This window comes from Anomaloglossus baeobatrachus, chromosome 4, assembly GCF_048569485.1.
Source record: "Anomaloglossus baeobatrachus isolate aAnoBae1 chromosome 4, aAnoBae1.hap1, whole genome shotgun sequence".
Classification (NCBI taxonomy): Eukaryota; Metazoa; Chordata; class Amphibia; order Anura; family Aromobatidae; genus Anomaloglossus; species Anomaloglossus baeobatrachus.
The window spans coordinates 265,706,385-265,728,945 of NC_134356.1; the positions used below are offsets into that span (position 1 = coordinate 265,706,385).

The following is a 22,561-nucleotide window of genomic DNA, read 5'->3' on the forward strand; positions in this document are numbered from 1 at the left end:
CAACGGAGGCATTGTCTTGTAGGAACAAGATTCCTTTGGACAGCTTGCCACGCATTTTGGCCTTCAGAGCTGCATTCAATTGGTCCAAAAGTTTAATGTAATACCTTGCATTGATGGTGGAACCCTTTTGAAGGTAGTCTACTAGCAGCACACCCTCCTTATCCCAGAACACAGACGCCATCACCTTAGTGGCTGATTTTTGCACCCTGAACTTCTTTGGATGAGGAGAACCACTGTGCCTCCACTCTTTTGACTGCTCTTTGTTTTCAGGGTCATACAAATAAATCCCGGTCTCATCCATAGTGGCCAGTTGATCCAGAAAGTTCTTATCAGTCCGTAAACGCTGACAAATGGCCCGGGAAGTTTTCACTCGCATGCTTCTCTGATCTGTTGTCAAACATTTGGGGATCCACTTTACAGATAGCTTCCTCATGTCCAAATGTTCATTGATAATGACATAAACTTGTTCATGGGAAATCCCCATGATGTCTGCTATTGCTTTAGCTGAAATTTGTCGATTCTTCAGTATGAGGTTGTGCACAGCATCGACGATCTCGGGAACAGCAACCACTCTCGGTCATCCAGGACGTTCCTCATCATTGGTGCTGAAGTGGCCCGTTTTAAATTTGGCAACCCAGTTCTTAACTGTGAAACATGAAGGGCATTGATCCCCCAATGTCTGCGACATATCACCATGAATATCCTGCACAGACTTTCCTTGCAGAAACAAGAATTTTATCACTTCTCTTCTCTCAGTTGCTGTGAATATCGCATTAGACTCAAACACAAAATTTTGAAAACATACGGTGCCTTGCGAAAGTATTCTGCCCCCTTGAATTTTTCAACCTTTTCCCACATTTCAGGCTTCAAACATAAAGATAAAAATGTTAATGTTGTGGGGAAGAATCAACAACAAGTGGGACACAATTGTGAGGTTTAACGGAATGTATTGCTTATTTTAAACTTTTGTATAAAATAAGAAACTGAAAATTGGGGCGTGCAATATTATTCGTCCCCTTTAAGTTAATACTTTGTAGCGCCTCCTTTTGCTGCGATTACAGCTGCAAGTCGCAATAGCAGCATGAAAGTAGACATAAGAGAGCTGTAGTTAGGTAATTTATGGTCAGAATGGAGTTGGGTTAGAATTCAGTTATTTGGGCTTCCATCGATAGAATGATTTTGTGGCACAATGAAATGAAGAAAAACATTGATATGGACAGAGACCGAGAAGTTAATAACATAGTATCTTTTATATTAAAGGGAGCCTGTTCTATAAAAAAAATGCTATTAACCTACATATATGTGGTTAATCTGTATGTTAATAGTGTGTGAAAGCCCAGCTACCGAGAAGAAATTTCCTTTATTGCTCCCAGCAGCATCTGGCTTTCAGTCATAGAGGTGTGGCTTCAGTCTCCGCCCAGTGCATAGTGAGCGGCAGTTGTAACCACAGCGCCGTGTCACACAGGGTTTGGCTTATAACTCACCAGGTGTCATGGCAGCATCAGACTCTGTTCACATGGCAGACTGTAACACTCCACAGTATGGTTTCTCTGGTGCTTCTGAGTTACACAGGCAAGCTCAGGTGTTGACCAGCTGTGTCTTCATTTGTGATCAGGCTGGCAGGAGTTAATTTCTTCTGACCTACTTCTTACCTCTGGGGTCACATGTTGTGAGAAAACCTATCACAGCTATTCTCCGCCTTTGTAATATGGAGGAATCTGTCTTCCCATGCCAACAATAGCTTTTGCTATACCGATCCGTATGCAGTGTTATTGTAGTGCTTTGTGTGTTGTGGAGTTCTGTCATCGTCTTGTTTCCTCTCTGTTCTTATTTCCCTCCTTATCACTTATTGTCTAATACCTCTGTGTGAATATGCTGAGTGAATGAGTTTTGATTTCCCCGGTTTGTCCATACCTGTGGGTTCCACCATTCCTGTCCCAACCCTCCGCTGGGGAGAGGTGTTAGATAAGGGCTGTACAGGAGCACTGCTAGGAAGGCAGCCTAGTGATCGTCACCATCACATGTATTTCTGGGATCAGGGACAGCTAGAACACCCCCCCCCTTGCCTGAGGGCTAGCTAAGGAGCCCTGGTTATCACATCACACCCTGGCACTGACTAACAGCCGGTTCAGCAGTGCATCAGTACAGAGGCGGCTGTCAGTTAGTACCAGGGTGTGGTTGCAGCCGCCAACCACTATGTACTGAGAGGTGGTAAGCATTAGGCCATGTAGGTTGCTCATATTAGCACAAGAAACATGCAGCCTTGTGTTGTAGGGCCGGTATGACAGTCGCTCATGTAGGCCTCTTTATGACGTTGCCCATGTGGTCTCATCTGTTTTGAAAAATGACGGATAGTGATCCATTCTATACTGCAAGTGAAATTAGGCTTCACATACCTGGAAATCATATGAGCAGCGCCATGAAGAGGCCTTCACGAAGGAATGTGCAAGTTTCTCAGCAGCCATTTGTCGCCACAAAATGCTCGCCACAAAATGCTGGATACATGCTGTTTGTATTACCGCGAGGAGTGTGCATGACCTAAATGTGCTACCAAGGCGTGCAGCATTATTGAACGAACTCTCATCAAGCTCATTTGGGACAATATTGTTTGGCAATTGCAAAGAGAGCTGAAACATAAAATTGTCCTCCACAGTCTCGTCGTTGTATCAGAGTTTTGTTGTTCCTCATCCAGTTGTAAGCTGCTTAGAGCTTTCTCTTTCAGTCAGGCCGGGGCCACACGGGGACTACTGCGATCCCCTTGCATGAGACTCGGCTCGTGCTGGCAGTACAGCAGGGCCGAGTCTCATGCTTGTGTCCTTGCAACTGAGGTCCGTTCGTGCGAGCAGACCTCAGCTGCGGGGGGCGGGCCGGCACTCAGGAGGGGAGGGAGGGATTTCTCTCCCTCTCGCCTGTGTAGCCGGCTATAGACATTCTCGCTCTGCACGCACGGTACACCGGTGTACCGCGAGTGCAGTGCGATTTTTCTCTCGCCCCATTCACTTGAATGGGTGCGAGAGAAAGAGTCTCGGATTACAATCGCAGCATGCTGCGATTGTTTTCTCAGTCCGATTAGGGCTGAGAAAATAATCGCCCATGTGCGCTGACACACAGGCTAGAATTGGTCCGAGGGGAATGCGATGTTTTATCGCACTCCAGTCGCACCGATTTTCTCGCCGTGTGGCTTAGGCCTTAATGAGAGTGTTTTAACCTACATTTGAAAGCGATGATCATTATCACCTGTTTGGTATAATTGTTTATACACTTGGCTAATACAAAATCCCTGATTTTGTGCAAGTCTAGAATTAAAGGGAATTGGTCAGCAGGTTTCTGCTACCTCATCTGAGAGTGGCATGATGTAGGCAAAGAGATTCTGAATCCAACCACGTATCACTTACATTACTGGGTACAACTGTTCTGAAACAATCTGCACTTTTAGCTTTAGTCATGTAGCTGAGCCAGGAAGCTGTCCCCCGCACACACCAGGCTCTCACTAGAGATTGTACATTGACAAAACAAGCACTGATCTCAGGGAGACCAGCCAGAGAAAACACTGCGGTAGCCAACGAGGGTGCACAACACAGTGAAATCCTTGGTGCATTGCTCCCTGGGAAATATAGAAATCAAAAAAGTCTGTGGAGCCTCTGTTAGGAGTCTCAAAACAGAAAATAGCCAGATATCCCTCCAGTGTTTTCTCTGGCTGGTCTCCCCGAGATCAGTGATTGTTTTGTCTTGTTGGTCTACTACGGTAGGCATTGCTCCCACCTGGCCAGAATCCTACTCCACACTGATGAGGGGAAATACCCCGAAACAGCTGTCTGTGGATGGATACCTGGCCATGATATTTCCCTTGTCATATCTTTAAACTTGTCAAAAAGTTGGATAGTGACTAAAAGGGCCACTTAATATGGTGGCTATGGTGGTCTCCTAAAAAGAACCACTCCTTGGCCAGGTCCTTCCCGGAGGGATATCTGGCTAGTTTCTGTGTCAAGACTCCTAACAGAGGCTCCACAGACTTTTTTGATTTAGAGATTATACATTGACAGTGAGGTGTCAATCACAGGAGGGGGTGTGGCGGACTGCCTGCACATGCCAGCTTGACCTAGCAATGATAATCACCAATTATAATTCACTACATTTATCAAAAACTACCCTGCAAGACACTTATGGTAATTTCTTAAGCTGCTATAGTGTAAGCTGTATGGCAATTGCTTACAATAAGAAACACAATCTCTGTTTAATTAAATGAAGGCACTTCCATTCACTGAAAGCAAGAAGAGATTATGAAAATGGTGTAATACTAAAATAAAAAGTATATTAGAAAGTTACGTAACTTGTTAGTGTTTAATGGATATATAAGTAGAAACATATTTCAAATGGTTAATCATCAGAGATTGGTATTGTTGGATAGAGTTGGTAGAAACAAACAATTTTAATATTTACGGTTAATTATAATATATCTGTTTTTGACATACAGTTAATATAAAAAGTCTAACCACTTCTGCTAAAATGCCAAGTTATTCTCATGTAAAAAAAATCATACCAAGAAGAATAATTTCAGAACTTTTAACATCTTTTAATGTCATTTATCTGTCCAAATCAAGTGATACACAAACTTAAAACCATGTCATTACTTAGAAGTGGATATCTCTAAAAAAAATTGTTAAAGACATAAAGAAAAATGGTCTGGGGTCTGCCAAGAGGCCTACCGCAACATTAAAGGCGCTGCTGGAATTTCTGACAAGTACTGGTTGTATCCTGCATGTGACAACAATCTCCCGTACTCTTCATATGTCTGGCCTGTGGGGTATTGTAGTATGACGGCAGTCTTTTCTTATAAAAAAAAAAAACGCTCCAAGTACGACTTTGTTATGCCAACATCTACTTTGTCTGCGTGTTGGGAAAATGTGTTATGGTCTGATGAGACCAGGGTTGAAGATTTTGGCCAAAAGGTATGTTTGGTGCAAAGCCAACAAGGCACATCAGCAAAAGAACACCATACCCACCGTGAAGCATGGTAGAGACAGCATTATGCTTTGTGGCTGTTTTTCGGCAGTTGACTGGGGTTTAGTCAAGGTGGAGGGAATTACTACTAGTGCCTAGACTCAAATCCATTTAAAAATCAGTTTTGATCTGAATAGGGATGTACACCAGAGATGTCCTCACAATCTGACAATTTTGGAGCACTATTGCAAGGAAGAGTGGGTAAAGATAGACAAACTTTTTATTGATGATACAAATTTTTAACTGTACAATGTGACAAGAGGGGTTCTTATCAGCTAAAGGACTGAACACTAAAAATAGGTTAGAGCTAGAACATAACTGATAATCCTAGTAGTCACATGCAAACCACATATCACAGTAGTTGTAGTTGTAGTCGCATGCAAATTTGCTGATGACTTTATACGTATTAAAGTTGCATTTCTAACAAGATTACCACTCGCCATGTGGCCTGAACTTAGAATGGAGTTTACGGTGGTTGTCCGCTTTTAGAAAACTACTTCTCCCAACAGCGGGATCTTATAAAAATTATACTGGGCTTTACTCAACCCTCCCAGGGGCCAGTGTTAAGTCTCTGTTATTGCTCCAGGTGTTTGTCATTGTTTTCAAGGCTAACTTCATGTGGAAAGTGCTGCAACGAATCAATCAGACTGCTTTCACACTACGTTTTTTTAACATGCGTCATGAACGTTTTTGTAACTCAAAAACGGATCCAGTGCAAATGCGTTTTCATTTCAATGCTTTTGCAATGGACTCGCGTCAGCATGCGTTCACATGCGTTTGCGTGCGTTATAGTGAGGATCCAGCGACTTGCAGTTTTTTTACTTTTTTCAAAAACGCTACTTGTAGCGTTTTTGAGCTGCGTCCAAATACCATTTTTCACTGGATTCTGACTATACTGCACGCAAACGCATGTGAATGCTGGCATGCTGATAGACTGCATCCTGCTTGCTCTACTGAGCATGCCCAGAAACCAGCCTGGTGTGATCAGTCTCTCTCCCCCTCCCGAGAGCGGCAGATGCTCGTAACCAAGGTAAATATCGGGTAACCAAGCAAAGCGCTTCACTTAGTTACCCGATGTTTACCTTGGTTACGTGTGCAGGGAGCAGGCAGCCCGGCAGGTATGGACGCTTGTAACCAAGGTAAATATCGGGTATCCAAGCAAAGCACTTCGCTTAGTTACCCGATGTTTACCTTGGTTACCAGCGTATGTAGCTGTCAGATGCCGGCTCCTAGTCTATCACGTTCAGTTCCCCTCACTCCCAATCACATGACTTCAATACCCGCCTATAAACTTCAAGTGGCAGGATCCTGCAAAATAACATGCGTTTGCATGCGTTTTTCTTTGTAAAAACAGGATCCACTTTTACAGCAAAAAAACGTTCATGACGCATGTTAAAAAAACGTAGTGTGAAAGCAGCCTCAGCTCCACGGCTCAAGTTGTCTACTTGGACAGAGGTGCTGAGGTCACTTATTGACCGTGAGATGATGTCATCGCTGCAGGCAATAATAGACACCAGGAGTGTCCGAATAAAGCTTCTTAGGGTTTGTCCTCAGTTTTGAATGCGGTTTTGACTGAAATAACCTCTAATGGTATAGGACCATGACAAATGAAAATGCATTTAAAGGGGTTATCCGGCTTCTTTGACTTTTTTTTTTTTTTTATTTCCCTATTGGGCTACATTGGGGCAGGTAAGTAGATAGAGACCACTTACCTGCCCTGCTGTCAGCCCCTCTCCCCCGGCTCAGAGCGGTCATGTGACCGCTCCTGCCGCGATTTTGCTGCTTCCGGTCATTTCATGTCAACATGGGCAGGGCCATGTTGACATGCAAATGTGGAAACAGCATGTCGCCTCCCTGCTGGGCGGGTACAGTACGAGGAGTCCCTGCCCCCTTCCCTGCACCCTCCCACACATTCCCCCGCACCTCTTACTCTCCAGTAACCTCCCCCTGCACTGCTGTGGGGTCCGTGACATGGGGGCGGGGCCTGGCGGCAGCTGCCTTGGTGTCGGCGCCAGCACCGGGCCCCTGCCCAGGATCGCACATTCAAATGTACCGGCATCGCAGATCACAGATGCCGGTACATTTGAAAGTGCTGAGGAGAAGCAGCGCAGCGCTGCTTCTCATCACTGTCCCTCCGGCTGTCTGTGCTCTCTTCAGCACAGCGGTAACGTCACTACTGTGCTGTGATGTCCAGAGCACAGACAGCTGGCGAACGTTCAGGAGCGGCGGGGACCGAGGAAGGGTGAGTATGTATTCCGTACATGTGTTTCCTATGGGGGGGGGGGTGCGCAGAGCCATATGTGTGCGTGTGCAGAGCCATATGTGTGTGTGTGCAGAGCCATATGTGTGCGTGTGCAGAGCCATATGTGTGCGTGTGCAGAGCCATGTGTGTGCAGAGCCATGTGTGTGCGTGTGCAGAGCCATGTGTGTGCGTCTGCAGAGCCATGTGTGCGTGTGCAGAGCCATATGTGTGCGTGTGCAGAGCCATATGTGTGCGTGTGCAGAGCCATATTTGTGCGTGTGCAGAGCCATATGTGTGCGTGTGCAGAGCCATATGTGTGCGTGTGCGGTGCAGAGCCATATGTGTGCGTGTGCGGTGCAGAGCCATATGTGTGCGTGTGCGGTGCAGAGCCATATGTGTGCGTGTGCGGTGCAGAGCCATAAGTGTACGTGTGCGGTGCAGAGCCATAAGTGTACGTGTGCGGTACAGAGCCATATGTGTGCGGTGCAGAGCCATATGTGTGCGTGTGCGGTGCAGAGCCATATGTGTACGTGTGCGGTATAGAGCCATATGTGTGCGGTGCAGAGCCATATGTGTGCGGTACAGAGCCATATGTGTGCGGTACAGAGCCATATGTGTGCGTTGCAGAGCCATATGTGTGCGGTGCAGAGCCACATGTGTGCGTGTGCGGTACAGAGCTATATGTGTGCAGTACAGAGCCATATGTGTGGTGTGCAGAGCATACGTGTGCGGTGCAGAGCCATATGTGTGCGTGTGCGGTGCAGAGCCCGATGTGGGGCTGTTATTTGCAATGCTGTAGTGATACCAGGTCAGGTGCTGGGGAAGAATACTGACAGGGAATGTGTGTGCAGGGGGCGGGCAGGGGGTGGGGCTGGACACTGAGGCTGGGTGGTGACAGCTCTGACTGAGGTTTTGCACAGGAAGTGGTCATGTTTGCTGGATCTGAATGTAAACAAGAGCTGCAGAGAATAAAGGGTGAATTCAAGAGGAACTAAAGTTAGAAAACAAAAAATAACAATGTAGGTGTGATTTATATGACAATACAGCACAGATAAACTCAAAAATTTTTGTTAAGCTAATGTCGGACAACTCCTTTAAATATATATGCTGCTGTGTGATGCCTTCTGCCATGCCAACTTTTTTACAGATGAACTGTCTATATGATAATGACCTTGTACGCCATCTTGTGCTTTTCAGAATTCACCACTCTTTCAGTACCTGCAGGATTTGGGGCACTCCGACTTTGAAATATGTCCAGTGGTCTCCCCAGAGGAGGAGAGCTTGACAGGGAATGGACGTCAAGGACTGGCTCACAAAGCCTCGAAGGTGGGCATGCTTAAATGATGATCTTAGGACTGAACATGTATCTAATAAAGTTTCAAAAACATCACCATGGACTTAGGCCCTGATTCATTAAAGTGTTTTAGCCAAATTTTTGGCCAGATCCATGGGCAGACTGGCGGCACTACACATTATTTAGTAGGCTATTTACACAAGCAGACAGTGGTAAACAACTGAGCGATCTCTGTAGTAGGTCACATATAGGCTGCCATTGTTTTCAAAGGACTGTGCTACTGCGTACAAATACTGATGGTCTGTCCATTAAAGGGAACCTGTCACCAGGTTTTCCCTTATGAGCTGTGGCTACCACCAGTGAGCCCTGATATACAGCATTCTATAATACTGTGTATAAGAGTCCAGGCCGCTGTATAAAGCGTAAACAACATTTTTATAATACCTAGGGGCAGTCCGGTCCAATGGGTGTCGTTGCTCTCCGGTCCGGTGCCTCCTCTCTGCTGCGATCTCCGTCCTCCTTCTTCTGGAGCCCGTGTGCATGATGCGCCCCACGTCATCCACACGGGTCGGCATTGAGGTCCTGCGCAGGCTCACTTTGATCTGCACTGCACGGTCTTTAACCTGTCCTCGCGCATGACCGCAATGCCGGCCTGGGCTGGATAGAAGTCAGACGGAGATTGCAGCAGAAAGGAGGCGCCAGACCAGAGAGCAGCGACACCCATCGGACCGGACCACCCCCTAGGTAAGTATTATAAAAGTGTTTTTTACATTTTACACAGCGGCCTGGGCTGTTATATACAGTATTCTGGAATGCTGTATATAAGAGCTCACTGATGTTGGCTGCAGCTTATAGTCGTCAAATCTGGTGACAGGTTCCCTTTAAAGGGAACCATTCGTCTGATTCATGCTGTAAAAACACAACATACGTTGAAAAGTTTGCCGGGTCTCATGCAATTCGGGTGACTTGTCGAAGAAGCCAGTTTCCGGTGGTCTCTTCTCGCTACCCTATATGTATGCATAGTGAAAGATCTGAGAGAGGGGAGAAGCCACTGGGGAGCTGTGCCTTGTACTAGCGACTCCGAGCTGCATTGTCCCCTGTCAGGATTGCAGTTTGCTTTCTCTGAAATGCCGCAACGTTTCAGAATTAAAACTACACAGCTACAGTAATGCAGGGAACATGCTGGCCAAAGTTGGAGGCTGTAAGGTTCCCTCACGTTTCATTAAATTAGTTATAAGCAGTGGTATAATAAGGTCTGGCTAGGATTCAATGGGATGCATCCCAATCGGGTGATGTGTATTTGTGTAATGAAGGAGGATGAGGCCTAAGGATATCTGTATGAGCTGGGGAAATAGCCAAGATTGGTACATCTAATGGATGTGCCAATTCCAGGGTGGCTGCAGGCTGCTATTTTTAGGCTAGGGAGGGCCCAATAACCATGGACATGTTTTGGATAGACCAACATCACTGTAGTTGTTCAATAATAAAATTAATCAAAAATACAAATTGCTTAATAATCATGACCACAATATAACCTTCATATCTTTTACAATTGCTTGTGGCAGTGAGCCCAAACCTTTATACCACTGTGGCAGATATACATGTTAATAAATCCCATGCCAATGCATGTAAACTTGTTGGTTTGTTTTTGTAAAAAACTAGTGCAAAATCTACACGAATTGTACATTTTTTAGAATTGCAAATTACTGATAGCGTTTTTGGCTGCCGATCTGGTTCCTCCATAAACAATGGCTGCTCTACAAGGCTCTGAAGGGAAACTAAGAAATATGTTTATCCCGCCGCAGCTCGACTGGATATATTTAGTTGTCGCTATTACAAGTTTTTTTTTATGCAGTGTAGTGATTCTAGTTTACTTTATTATCTAATTGTTTTATTTTAATATTGTTCTGTGTCTATTCTTAGGCACCAGTTTCCTTTAAAAAGTATACAAACACTAAACCACAAGTGTTTGACAAATGCCAGTGGTTATATGGTTTTACTTTTATGATGTGTTATCATTTTGTAGAGGCTATACTTGGCACAAAATGTAGTTTTCTTGCTTAGCTGTAAAAGTTGGACACTTTTTTTTTTTTTTTTGTTTTTACTATGTCGGGATTTGAAAATAATAGTAAAGTCATCAAAATTATGTGAAAAGGAATGGAATTAGGCAGTGAGCGAAAAAAATCTTATAGGGATTTTCCAGGACGAGAAGAGAAAAGGCCTATCTTTAGTACAGGGCCATATAAGGCACCATACTGCGGCACACGGAGCTCCAGAGACGGTTTTAATAATGAAAAAAGAACGGCTACAACATCTAATATATAACAAAAAGATACTTTATCTTCCACAGACTTACTGCTGATTAATGAGGCATTCCCATTAACCGACTTCATCTACTATAGAGATTAGTTCAGACTTGTTTCAAATTGTTTATTTTCTCACATATCGTTTTGTTAGTTTCACTGTAAAATCTCAATTTTCCCTTCAGCTATTTCAGTATCAAGCAAATTCCTTTTCCAGTGATAAGACTTCATATCTAAGTGTTAGTTTCAGCAAAAGCAAGTTTAAAATATAGCAGATTGAATATAATATAGCTATAATATAATACAATGTTAATATACCGTGTATATACAGTCATATGAAAAAGTTTGGGCACCCCTATTAATGTTAACCTTTTTTCTTTATAACAATTTGGATTTTTGCAACAGCTATTTCAGTTTCATATATCTAATAACTGATGGACTGAGTAATATTTCTGGATTGAAATGAGGTTTATTGTACTAACAGAAAATGTGCAATCTGCATTTAAACAAAATTTGTCAGGTGCATAAGTATGGCCACCCTTATCAATTTCTTGATTTGAACACTCCTAACTACTTTTTACTGACTTACTAAAGCACTAAATTAGTTTTGTAACCTCATTGAGCTTTGAACTTCATAGGCAGGTGTATCCAATCATGAGAAAAGGTATTTAAGGTGGCCACTTGCAAGTTGTTCTCCTATTTGAATCTCCTATGCAGAGTGGCATCATTGGCTCCTTAATACAACTCTCAAATGATCTGAAAACAAAGATTATTCAACATAGTTGTTCAGGGGAAGGATACAAAAAGTTGTCTCAGAGATTTAAACTGTCAGTTTCCACTGTGAGGAACATAGTAAGGAAATGGAAGAACACAGGTACAGTTCTTGTTAAGCCCAGAAGTGGCAGGCCAAGAAAAATATCAGAAAGGCAGAGAAGAAGAATGGTGGGAACAGTCAAGGACAATCCACAGACCACCTCCAAAGAACTGCAGCTTCATCTTGTTGCAGATGGTGTCAATGTGCATCGGTCAACAATACAGCGCACGTTGCACAAGGAGAAGCTGTATGGGAGAGTGATGCGAAAGAAGCCGTTTCTGCAAGCACGCCACAAACAGAGTCACCTGAGGTATGCAAAAGCATATTTGGACAAGCCAGTTACATTTTGGAAGAAGGTCCTGTGGACTGATGAAACAAAGATTGAGTTGTTTGGTCATACAAAAAGGCGTTATGCATGGAGGCAAAAAAACACGGCATTCCAAGAAAAGCAATTGCTACCCACAGTAAAATTTGGTGGAGGTTCCATCATGCTTTGGGGCTGTGTGGCCAATGCCGGCACCGGGAATCTTGTTAAAGTTGAGGGTCGCATGGATTCAACTCAGTATCAGCAGATTCTTGACAATAATGTGCAAGAATCAGTGACGAAGTTGAAGTTACACAGGGGATGGATATTTCAGCAAGACAATGATCCAAAACACCGCTCCAAATCTACTCAGGTATTCATGCAGAGGAACATTTACAATGTTCTGCAACGGCCATCCCAGTCCCCAGACCTGAATATCATTGAAAATCTGTGGGATGATTTGAAGCATGCTGTCCATGCTCGGCGACCATCAAACTTAACTGAACTGGAATTGTTTTGTAAACAGGAATGGTCAAATATACCTTCATCCAGGAACTCATTAAAAGCAACAGGAAGCGAATAGAGGCTGTTATTTTTGCAAAAGGAGGATCTACAAAATATTAATGTCACTTTTATGTTGAGGTGCCCAAACTTTTGCACCGGTCAAATTTTGTTTTCAATCCAGAAATATTACTCAGTACATCAGTTATTAGATATTTGAAACTGAAATAGTTGTTGCAAAAACCCAAATTGTTATAAAGAAAAAAGGTTAACATTAATAGGGGTGCCCAAACTTTTTCATATGACTGTATATACTACAGGTCAAACGTTTAGGGTCACTTAGATATTTCCTTATTTGTGAAAGAAAGCACATTTGTTTTTTCAATGAAGCTAACATTAAATTAAACAGGAATACGCTCTATACATTAATGTTGTAAATTACTTTTCTAGCTGCGAACGTCTGGTTTTTAATGCAATGTGTACATAGGTGTATTGAGGCCCGTTTCCAACAACCATAAATCCAGTGTTCTAATGGTACATTGTGTTTGCTAACTGTGTTAGAAAGCTAATGGATATTTAGAAATCCGTTCAAAACCCTTGTGCAAGTATGTTAGCACAGCTGAAAACAGTTTTGCTGATTTACAGAAGCTATAAAACGGACCTTCATTTGAGCTAGTTCAGAATCTGGAGCATTACATTTGTTGGTTCCATTAAACTCTCAAAATGGCCAGAAAAAGAGAACTTTCATGTGAAACTCGACAGTCTATTCTTGTTCTTAGAAATGAAGGATATTCCATGTGAGGAATTGCCAAGAAACTGAAGATTTCCTACAGCGGTGTGTACTACTCCCTTCAGAGGAGAGCACAAATAGGCTCTAACCAGAGTAGAAGAGAAGTGGGAGGCCCCGCTGCACAACTGAGCAACAAGACAAGTACATTAGAGTCTCTAGTTTGAGAAATCGACGCCTCACAGGTCCTCAACTGGCAGCTTCTTTAAATAGTACCCGCAAAACACCAGTGTCAATGAAGAGGCGACTCCGGGATGCTGGTCTTCAGGGCAGAGTGGCAAAGAAAAAGCCATATCTGAGACTGGCTAATAAAAAGAAGAGAGTAATATGGACAAAAGAACAGACATTGGACATAGGAAGATTGGAAAAAAGTGTCATGGACAGACTAATCGAAGTTTGAGGTGTTTGGATCACACAGAAGAACATTTGTGAGATGCAGTACTACTGAAAAGATGCTGGAAGAGTGCCTGACGCCATCTGTCAAGCATGGTGGAGGTAATGTGATGGTCTGGGGTTTTGTTTGGTGCTGGTAAAGTGGGAGATTTGTACAAGGTAAAAGGGATTTTGAATAAGGAAGGCTATCACTCCATTTTGCAATGCCATGCCTTACCCTGTGGACAGTGCTTGATTGGTGCCAGTTTCATCCTAAAACAGCACACCTCCAAATTATGCATGAACTATTTAGGGAAGAAGCAGGCAGCTGGTATTCTATCTGTAATGGAGTGGCCAGCCCAGTCACCAGATCTCAACCCTATTGAGCTGTTGTGGGAGCAGCTTGACCATATGGTACGGAAAAAGTGCCCATCAAGCCAATCCAACTTGTGGGAGGGGCTTCTGGAAGCATGGCTGAAATATCTCCAGGTCACTGCAGCAAATTAACAGTTAGAATGCCAAAGGTCCGCAAAGCTGGAATTGCTGCAAAGGAGCATTCTGTGACGAAAGCAAAGTGTGAAGCAGAAACTTATTATTTCTGTTAGCGCAGCTTTGAAACTGGCCATGATCGCTGAAGCGCACTTTACATTCTAATCCCTGCAGCCGCAGCACAGATAGACAGCAATGGCGGTCAGTCTCCTAGCCAATGAGCTGTATAAATTAAAGTGTTAATACCTCAAGAATAGCTGCAAATTGTAATATTCAGTAAACTGAAAAACTGCTTGTTTTTCCAAGTACTGTCCAACAATATCCACCTATGAAGCAGAAAGGGAATTACACAGAAAATGGTACAAAACTATTTTTCCCCATTGCCGACATCTGCCGTAAATGTACAGGAAAAGTTGGGAATAAACATATATGACATGCAGCCAGGAACTACCTCTAACAGCCAGAGTAGAGCAGAGCTCTGCCCACTACCATTAACCTGTTAATGGGAACCTGTCACCAGATTTTTCCCTAATGAACCAATACCACCACCTTCTGCAGCTCCTGGGCTGCATTCTATGAAGGTGCACCTTGTTGCTGGCCCCCTCTCAGACCTACAAAGCAACTTTATAAAATATTACCTTTTCGTATGAAAATTAGTTTGGTTGGCCAGATGGGTGGGCTCTATTTCGCCTTTTGTCCCCCCTCCTGCTGCTGTTCGCTGTCCCCCAGTCTTGATTTGCATGGATGACGACGGCCCCGTCATCCTCCACACTGATGCCGAAGTCTCGCGCAGGCGCAGTTAGCAGAGGCCTCTATCGTGGGCCTGAGCAGAAACTATCTTTTTCGCACGCCGGGGATGTATTTGCGCAGGCTCGAGATTATGGGCGGCTCTATGCATGATCTCACCAGCGTCATCCTAGTACCTGCCCATAATCTTGAGCCTGCGCAAATACATCACCGGTGCACGAGAGAGAGAGTTTCTGCTTGGACCCGCGATAGTGGCCTCTGCTAACTGCGCCTGCGCGAGACTTTAGCATCAGTATGGAGGATGACTAGGCCGTCGTCATCCATGCAAATCAAGACTGGGGGATGGTGAACAGCGGCAGGAGGGGGGACAGAAGGCGAAGTAGAGCCCGCCCATCTCACCAACCAAACTTATTTGCATACGAAAAGGTAATATTTTATAAAGTTTTTTTGGAGGTCTGAAAAGGGGGCCAGCAACAAGGTTCACCTTCATAGAATGCAGCCCAGGAGCTGCAGAAGGTGATATTTTTGGTTTAATAGGGAAAAATCTGGTGACCGGTTCCCTTTAAGGGTATGTGCGCACGTTGCTTTTTACCTGCTTTTTACCTGCTTTTTTGCTGCTTTTTCTTCTGCGCTGTTTAATGCCAAAATGGATGTGTTCTTCTATTCAAGCAAAGTCTATGGGAATTTGGGTTTCTTGTTCACACTATGTTGTTCAAAATGCTGCCTTTTTGTGGCAGAACTTTGGTCAAAAACTCAGCTTTGCAGTGCAAAACCCAAATGGCAAAAACAATTGACATGTTGCTTCTTTGAAAAGCTGAGTTTTTGACCAAAGTTCTGCCACAAAAAGGCAGCATTTTGAACAACATAGTGTGAACAAGAAACCCAAATTCCCATAGACTTTGCTTGAATAGAAGGACACATCCATTTTGGCATTAACCCCTTCACGACCTTGGACGGATCTATCCGTCATAGATCGTGTCCCGTTAAGCCCCGCCCCCTGCCGCGGGCAGGCGGCGTGGATCGGCACACATATCAGCTGTTTTCAACAGCTGACATGTGTGCCTACATGTTCCGAGTGGAATCGCATTCCACCCGGAACATTAACCCCTTAGATCTCGCTGCCAAAGTCTGGCAGCGAGATCTACATGCGCGCGGCCATCTTTTTTACTTACCGCCGCCCCCTCCGGACGTCACGTGAGTGATCACGTGACGTTCGGTGGTTGCCATCGTAGCACAGGGTCATGTGATGACGCCTGGTGCTACGAAGTTTCACTTTCATTCTTCCTCGGCACGGAGCAGAGGAAGAAAGAAAGTGACTGAATCTGCTGATTACAGCGGTATAGCTGTAATCAGCAGATAGCGATCAGCAATCGGACTGCTGATCGCTATAGCCCCCTAGGGGGACTAGTAAAATAAAATAAAAAAAGTAAAAAAAAAGTTTTAAAAAATTAAAAAAAAAAAAAAAAACCTAAAAGTTCAAATCACCCCCCTTTCCCCCCATTGAAAATTAAAGGCTTAAAAAATAAATAAATATACACATATTTGGTATCGCCGCGTTCAGAAATGCCCGATCTATCAAAATATAAAATCAATTATTCTGATTGGTAAACGGCGTAGTGGCAAAAAAATTCCAAACGCCAAAATTACGTTTTTTGGTCGCCGCAAGTTTTGCGCAAAATGCAATAACAGGCGATCAAAACGTAGCATCTGCGCAAAAATGGTACCATTATAAACGTCAGCTCGAGACGCAAAAAATAAGCCATCACTGAGCCATAGATCCCAAAAAATAAGAACTCTACGTGTTTCGGAAAATGGCGCAAAACGTGCGCCACTTTTATTGGACAAACTTGTGAATTTTTTTTAACCCCTTAGATACAAGTAAACCTATACATGTTTGGTGTCTACAAACTCGCACCGACCTGAGGCATCACACCCACACATCAGTTTTACCATATAGTGAACACCGTGAATAAAATATCCCAAAAACTATTGTACGATCCCACTTTTTTTGCAATTTTTCCGCACTTGGAATTTTTTTGCCGTTTTCCAGTACACTATATGGTAAAACTTATGATTTCATTTAAAAGTACAACTCGTCCCGCAAAAAACAAGCCCTCATATGGCAAGATTGACGGAATAATAAAAAAGTTACGGCTCTTGGAAGAAAAGGAGCAAAAAACAAAAACGCAAAAACGGAAAGTGCCCGGGGGCTGAAGGGGTTAAACAGCGCAGAAGAAAAAGCAGCAAAAAAGCAGGTAAAAAGCAGGTAAAAAGCAACGTGCGCACATACCCTAAATGCTGGTGTCAATCTCTGACCGCGCCATTAACATTATAACGCCATTGGAACGCATCATTCTATGCTCCCATTGGTGCTCCGTGATTTGATTGCTCTGACAGCTGGGGTCTGCTGAAGACCTCCATGCCTGCTATTACAAAGCTCTGTTGAAACCTAGCCTGTGGCTGGGCTTCAAAGCAGAGTGTACAATATGCAGCAATACTGTAGTATTGTTGTATAGAGTACAAACGATTGGATGATCGCAGATTCTAGTCCCTAACAAATATAGTAAAAAGAATATGAAAAAAAAACCAAAATATTTTTAAAAAATATGAAAAAAAAAACAAGTTCAAATCACACCCCTTTTATTCCTTCTTCCATTAAAAATAGATAATAAAGGGGTATCACCACAGCCAGAAAAGTCCCATCTATGACAATGTAAAATAATTAAACCAATCTGTAAACACTGTAAATAAAAAAAAAATCAAAAATTTTAATTTTTGGTCACTGCAACGCAGCAAAAAAAAAAAATTTAGTAAGAAGCGATCAAAGCTGCATATTTATCCAAAAGTGATATCACTAAGACCTTTGCCTTGCCCCACAAAAACTGTCCCTCACACAGATCCATTGACCAAAAAACTGACACGATCAGAAAAATCTGATTTCAAATTTCAGAATTTTTTTCAGTAATAAAATAATACATAGATTTTTTTATCACCATAATTGTATTTACCCAGACAATTAAGGTCTTAAGTCATTTTTGCCACACAATTTATGCCGTAAAAAAAGTTACCAACAAACGTCAGAATTATGTGTTTTTCGCAATCTCACCAAACCTGGATTTTTTTTTAACATGCCCTGGGGCATTATTATGGGTCTCCTGATGAAGACGTTGGTTCAACTTCTAAACACATAGAGAGTAAACCTCATGGTCAAATCCTATCCAACGTCCTCTGGATTACTTGAGTCTATCATCAGCAGTGCAGGCTACTACTCTTTTCATCCTCCTATTCGTTCTAACCAGCAGGCTCTCCCAACCTGGCGGTGGTGCAGCATCTGATAATCGGGGTTTCCTCAGTTGTAGGTTAAGCAATCCTATAAGGTGAGCAGTTCTTATACCAGTCACCTTGACATTTTAATCCACCTATAAGATCCGATTGCACTTGGTGTCCACCCTTCTTTCTGGTATTGGTATGTAGCAGCAGACATGATTATTTTTACGGTACCTGCCTTCTGTTTCTCCAAGCATCTTCTGTAGATAGGTGAGAATTGGTGACAACGTTTAATGTTAGGGAAATGTGAATAGACTACTTTGGCTTGTAGGAATTGATTGAGTACAGCAAAGCCTTACCTATGTACCGTATTTTTCGCTTTATAAGACGCATTTGATTATAAGACGCACCCCCAAATTTGGTGAAGGAAAAGAGAATTTTTTTTAATGTTAAATGGGGTCTATCTTATAATGCCAGTGTCCATCTAACAAAGCATATAGGGTATATGTCCCTCATAGCCCCATCCTAAAATTAGCCCCCCTTAAACTGGATATGGCCCCCTTATATTGAATATAGCCCCCTTGTGCTGGGACACGTCCCCCTGTGCTGCCCATGGCCACTATAGATGGCACATCTCCCCTGTGTTAGATATGCCCCCCATGTGTGCTGCCCATGGCCACTATAGATGGCACATCTCCCCTGTGTTAGATATGCCCCCCATGTGTGCTGCCCATGGCCACTATAGATGGCACATCTCCCCTGTGTTAGATATGCCCCACATGTGTGCTGCCCATGGCCACTATAGATGGCATATCTCCCCTGTGTTAGATATGCCCCCCATGTGTGCTGCCCATGGCCACTATAGATGGCATATCTCCCCTGTGTTAGATATGCCCCCCCATGCTGCTGCCCATAATAAAATAAAACACTCTTTCCTTACCTTCTCAGCGCTGTCCCTCCGTGTCTCCCACCTCGCAGTTGAGCTCTGGCTTCCTTACTTCCTGGTTCTTGCTGCCGGTCATGTGATCGGTGCGTGCCTTATCACAGACAGCAGCTGTAGGAGACCGGAGATCAGCGCTGGAGGTAAGTAAAGCTTTTTTTATTTTACTATGGTCAGCAGCATGGGGGCCATATTTAACACAGGGGGATCATGTGCGATCAAAGGAGGGCGCAGGCAGATATATGCCCCGCTGCCCCAGCCCCTCAGCGTGATGCAGTTTCAGCACCACGCTGATGGACAGCGGCTGTGCATATTATATGAGCGGGAGCAGGAGATGAAACGCTGCCGCTCGCAGCTGTCACCTGCCCCCAGCACCGCTCCAGAGCGGACCCTGCAGTATATGTATAGATATATATATATGTATATGTATGTATGTATATGTGTGTGTGTGTGTATATGTATATATATATATATATATATATATATATATATATATAAATATAAATTTTGATATATTGTATATATAATGTATATATATAATATATATGTATATATATATATATATATATATATATATAATTTTGATATATTGTGTATATATATATAATGTATATATAATTTTGATATATTGTATATATGTATGTACACCCCCCCCCCCCCCGTATATTCGGTTTATAAGACGCACCCCCTACTTTCCCACAAAATTTGGGGGAACAAAAGTGCGTCTTATAAAGCGAAAAATACGGTATACTATTGCTATACCTCCTTTGTCAGGCTAGTTGCTATACTTCTCGCACAGTGATTATGCGCAGCATCAAAATATTACTAAAAACTCATCATTGTGGGAACGTAACCTAAAGTGCACAGCTCGGTAAACTCTGCATGCTGCTTTTATTCTTTTCCTCTGTCTGCAGAATATTCCCAGATTGTTCAATTCTCTTCAGACAAGTGCTGGATTCACAAATCTTGTTCCAAAATTAAACTTTCCATGTTTAGCGGGGACAACCTGTGTTTTCTTTTTTTCCTGGCACCGGAGTGGTGCAGCATGTTTGTCTTCCTTTCTGTAGTGAGAGTATATTATCTGGAAATTACTGTTATGCACCTTGTGTTATTCTCCTGTACAATCAGTTACTCCCTACTTAGGTTCTAAAGCCACATAAAAATGTTGTATTTGTGCTAATTTTGAGTTCCATCATGTCTGTTGCTCCTTTTTCTATATTCTGCAGGTTACCTTTGGTCCAGAAAACCGTTTTCTCTCATACATGTTAGTTGTGCTCAAACAATGCACTTCTTTCAGAAAAACCTCCTTCTGAATTAAGTTAAAATGTAGGAAAAGTAAAATATTACTTAGGGCAATATCCGGCACTTTGTAAAAAAAAAAATGTGCCTAAGAACTACCATGCAAGTAGTTTTTAACTACCTGCTGGTTGCGCCCGGGTCATCTCCACCGTCACAGACTTCTACTGACGTCACGCCAACAGAGTGCCAGCTTCTTATTTGCTCTGCTGATGGTGCATGACTGCCGACATCCTGCTGATAGGCAGCGGGGAGTTGGCTGTCAAACTGCAGGAAGCCGGCTGTCAAACTGCATGATGCTGGGAGTTGGGCCCCGCCGACAGTAGCCTGGGAGAATAAGAGCTGCTCTGTTGTACACAAAAGGGAGAATATGGCATTATTCCTATGTTTGGATGCGGAAAAGGCCTTCAATCCCCTGGGATGGTCCTTTTATGTTTGAAACATTAACTCAGTTTGGAGTCTCAGGACCATTTGCTTCTGTCTTTAAAAAGTCACAACCTTTGGCCACAGTCAAGTCACCAGGTGCATTATCTCAACCCTTAAAAATTCATAATGGCACCCGACAGTGTTGTCCCCTACCACCCTTGCTTTTTGTAATGTATGTAGAGTGGAGATGAGCGAATCTGTGGAAGTTCGGTTCAAGGTGTGCAGCCGAACCATACCACCACTGGATCGGACTTGGCCTGAACCACAATGGAAGTCACTAATTGGCAGTGCGGGTTTACGTCCACCTGCAGCCAGCCGTAAGCAGAACACTTCCGGGGTGGGTGGTATTTTTCTTTTTGTGGTTGCACACTACATCGGATAACTCTGTGCTGTTGTTACCCCTGCTGCGAGCCGATCAAACACTGCAAGCAGTTCGCACAGGGCAGAACGCCAACTGTACCCGAGCACAGCAATGCTCACGTGAGTAACGTTCATACGTAAAGCATCTGAACTGTTTTTTTGTTTTGTTTTTTTTTTTAAAAAGTTGGTGTTTGGTTAAAACCGAACACCGAACCTCAGGTTGACTTATCTCTAGTGTAGAGTCCCTCTCCCTAGCTATACGCCTCAATCCAGACAGTATGGAGTGATGGTGACAGACAAGGAATTTAAAGTATCTTCATGTGCAGATGATGGGTAACTGACATTAACCCAACTACACATTACCTTCCCTAACCTACATGTTCAATTAGGGCGATTTACTTATAAAATTAACGATAGTAAAACGGAAGCCTTCCTCATCATTGTCTCTAAAACATCATTCTGCTCATTAGTAGAATCTAAGTATAGATGGAAGGACGCTTCTTGGAAATATTTGGGGGTTCAAATGACTTCCAGTTATAAATTGTTCTATTAACATAATTATCCTCAGTTCTTTAATAATTGGTTATTAAATGGAAAAGTCTTCCGCTTTCTATATTCGGGAGAATTTCAGCAGTCAAAATTGCTTTACTCCCTAAACCTTTCTACTTCTTTGATACCTGACCACTTTGTGTTCTCTATAGGGAGATAACAGGCTTACACTCATCTATTCTCCAGTTCATCTGGGCTTATAAAAGGGATGGAATCAAATTTTATTAAAGGGAACCTGTCACCAGATTTTTCCCTATTAAACTAAAAGAATCACCTTCTGCAGCTCCTGGGCTGCATTCTATGAAGGTGCACCTTGGCCCTGACTCCCCTTCCAGACCCCAAAAATAACTTTAGAAAACTTGGCTGTTAGGTATGCTAATTACCTTGGTTGGCCAGATGGGCGGGCTCATTTTCTGCTCCTTTATCCCCCCACTGCCGCTGATCACCGTCCTGCTTCCTTGATTGACGGGATGACGCCTCCGTCATCCTCCTCGTTGCATTTTCAATTATTGCGCCTGTGCAGTTAGGTCAGCTCGTGCAGGCGCTGTTCGCTCTGCCATATCGCGGCCAGAGCAGAAAACATAGCTGCCCTAGCTCGCGCCGTTGAGCTAAATGTGAAGGTGCGAGATTATGGGCGGGTACGAGCATGGCGCTGGTGAGGTCGGCGCTGTGCATGACTTCACCAGCGCCGTGCTCGTACCCGCCCATAATCTCTCGCCTGCACATTTAGCTCACCGGCGCAAGCGAGAGCAGTTATTTTCTGCTCTGGCCGCGATATGGCAGAGCGAACTGCGCCTGCACGAGCTGACCTAACTGCACAAACGCGAGATTTGAAAATGCGACGAGGAGGATGACGGAGGGCGTCATCC

At 43.6% G+C, this 22,561-nt stretch overlaps 1 protein-coding gene across 3 annotated transcripts in view; it reads left to right on the forward strand.

Annotated features, from left to right (window-relative positions):
• The window catches only part of VEZT (vezatin, adherens junctions transmembrane protein), a 111,776-nt gene that overhangs the window by 10,825 nt on the left and 78,390 nt on the right, over positions 1-22,561 (forward strand). For all 3 annotated transcript variants that reach the window (XM_075344812.1, XM_075344813.1, XM_075344814.1), the window contains exon 2: positions 8,441-8,569. In XM_075344812.1, the coding sequence (XP_075200927.1) occupies positions 8,441-8,569 (129 nt within the window). The remainder of the gene's footprint in view (positions 1-8,440; positions 8,570-22,561) is intronic.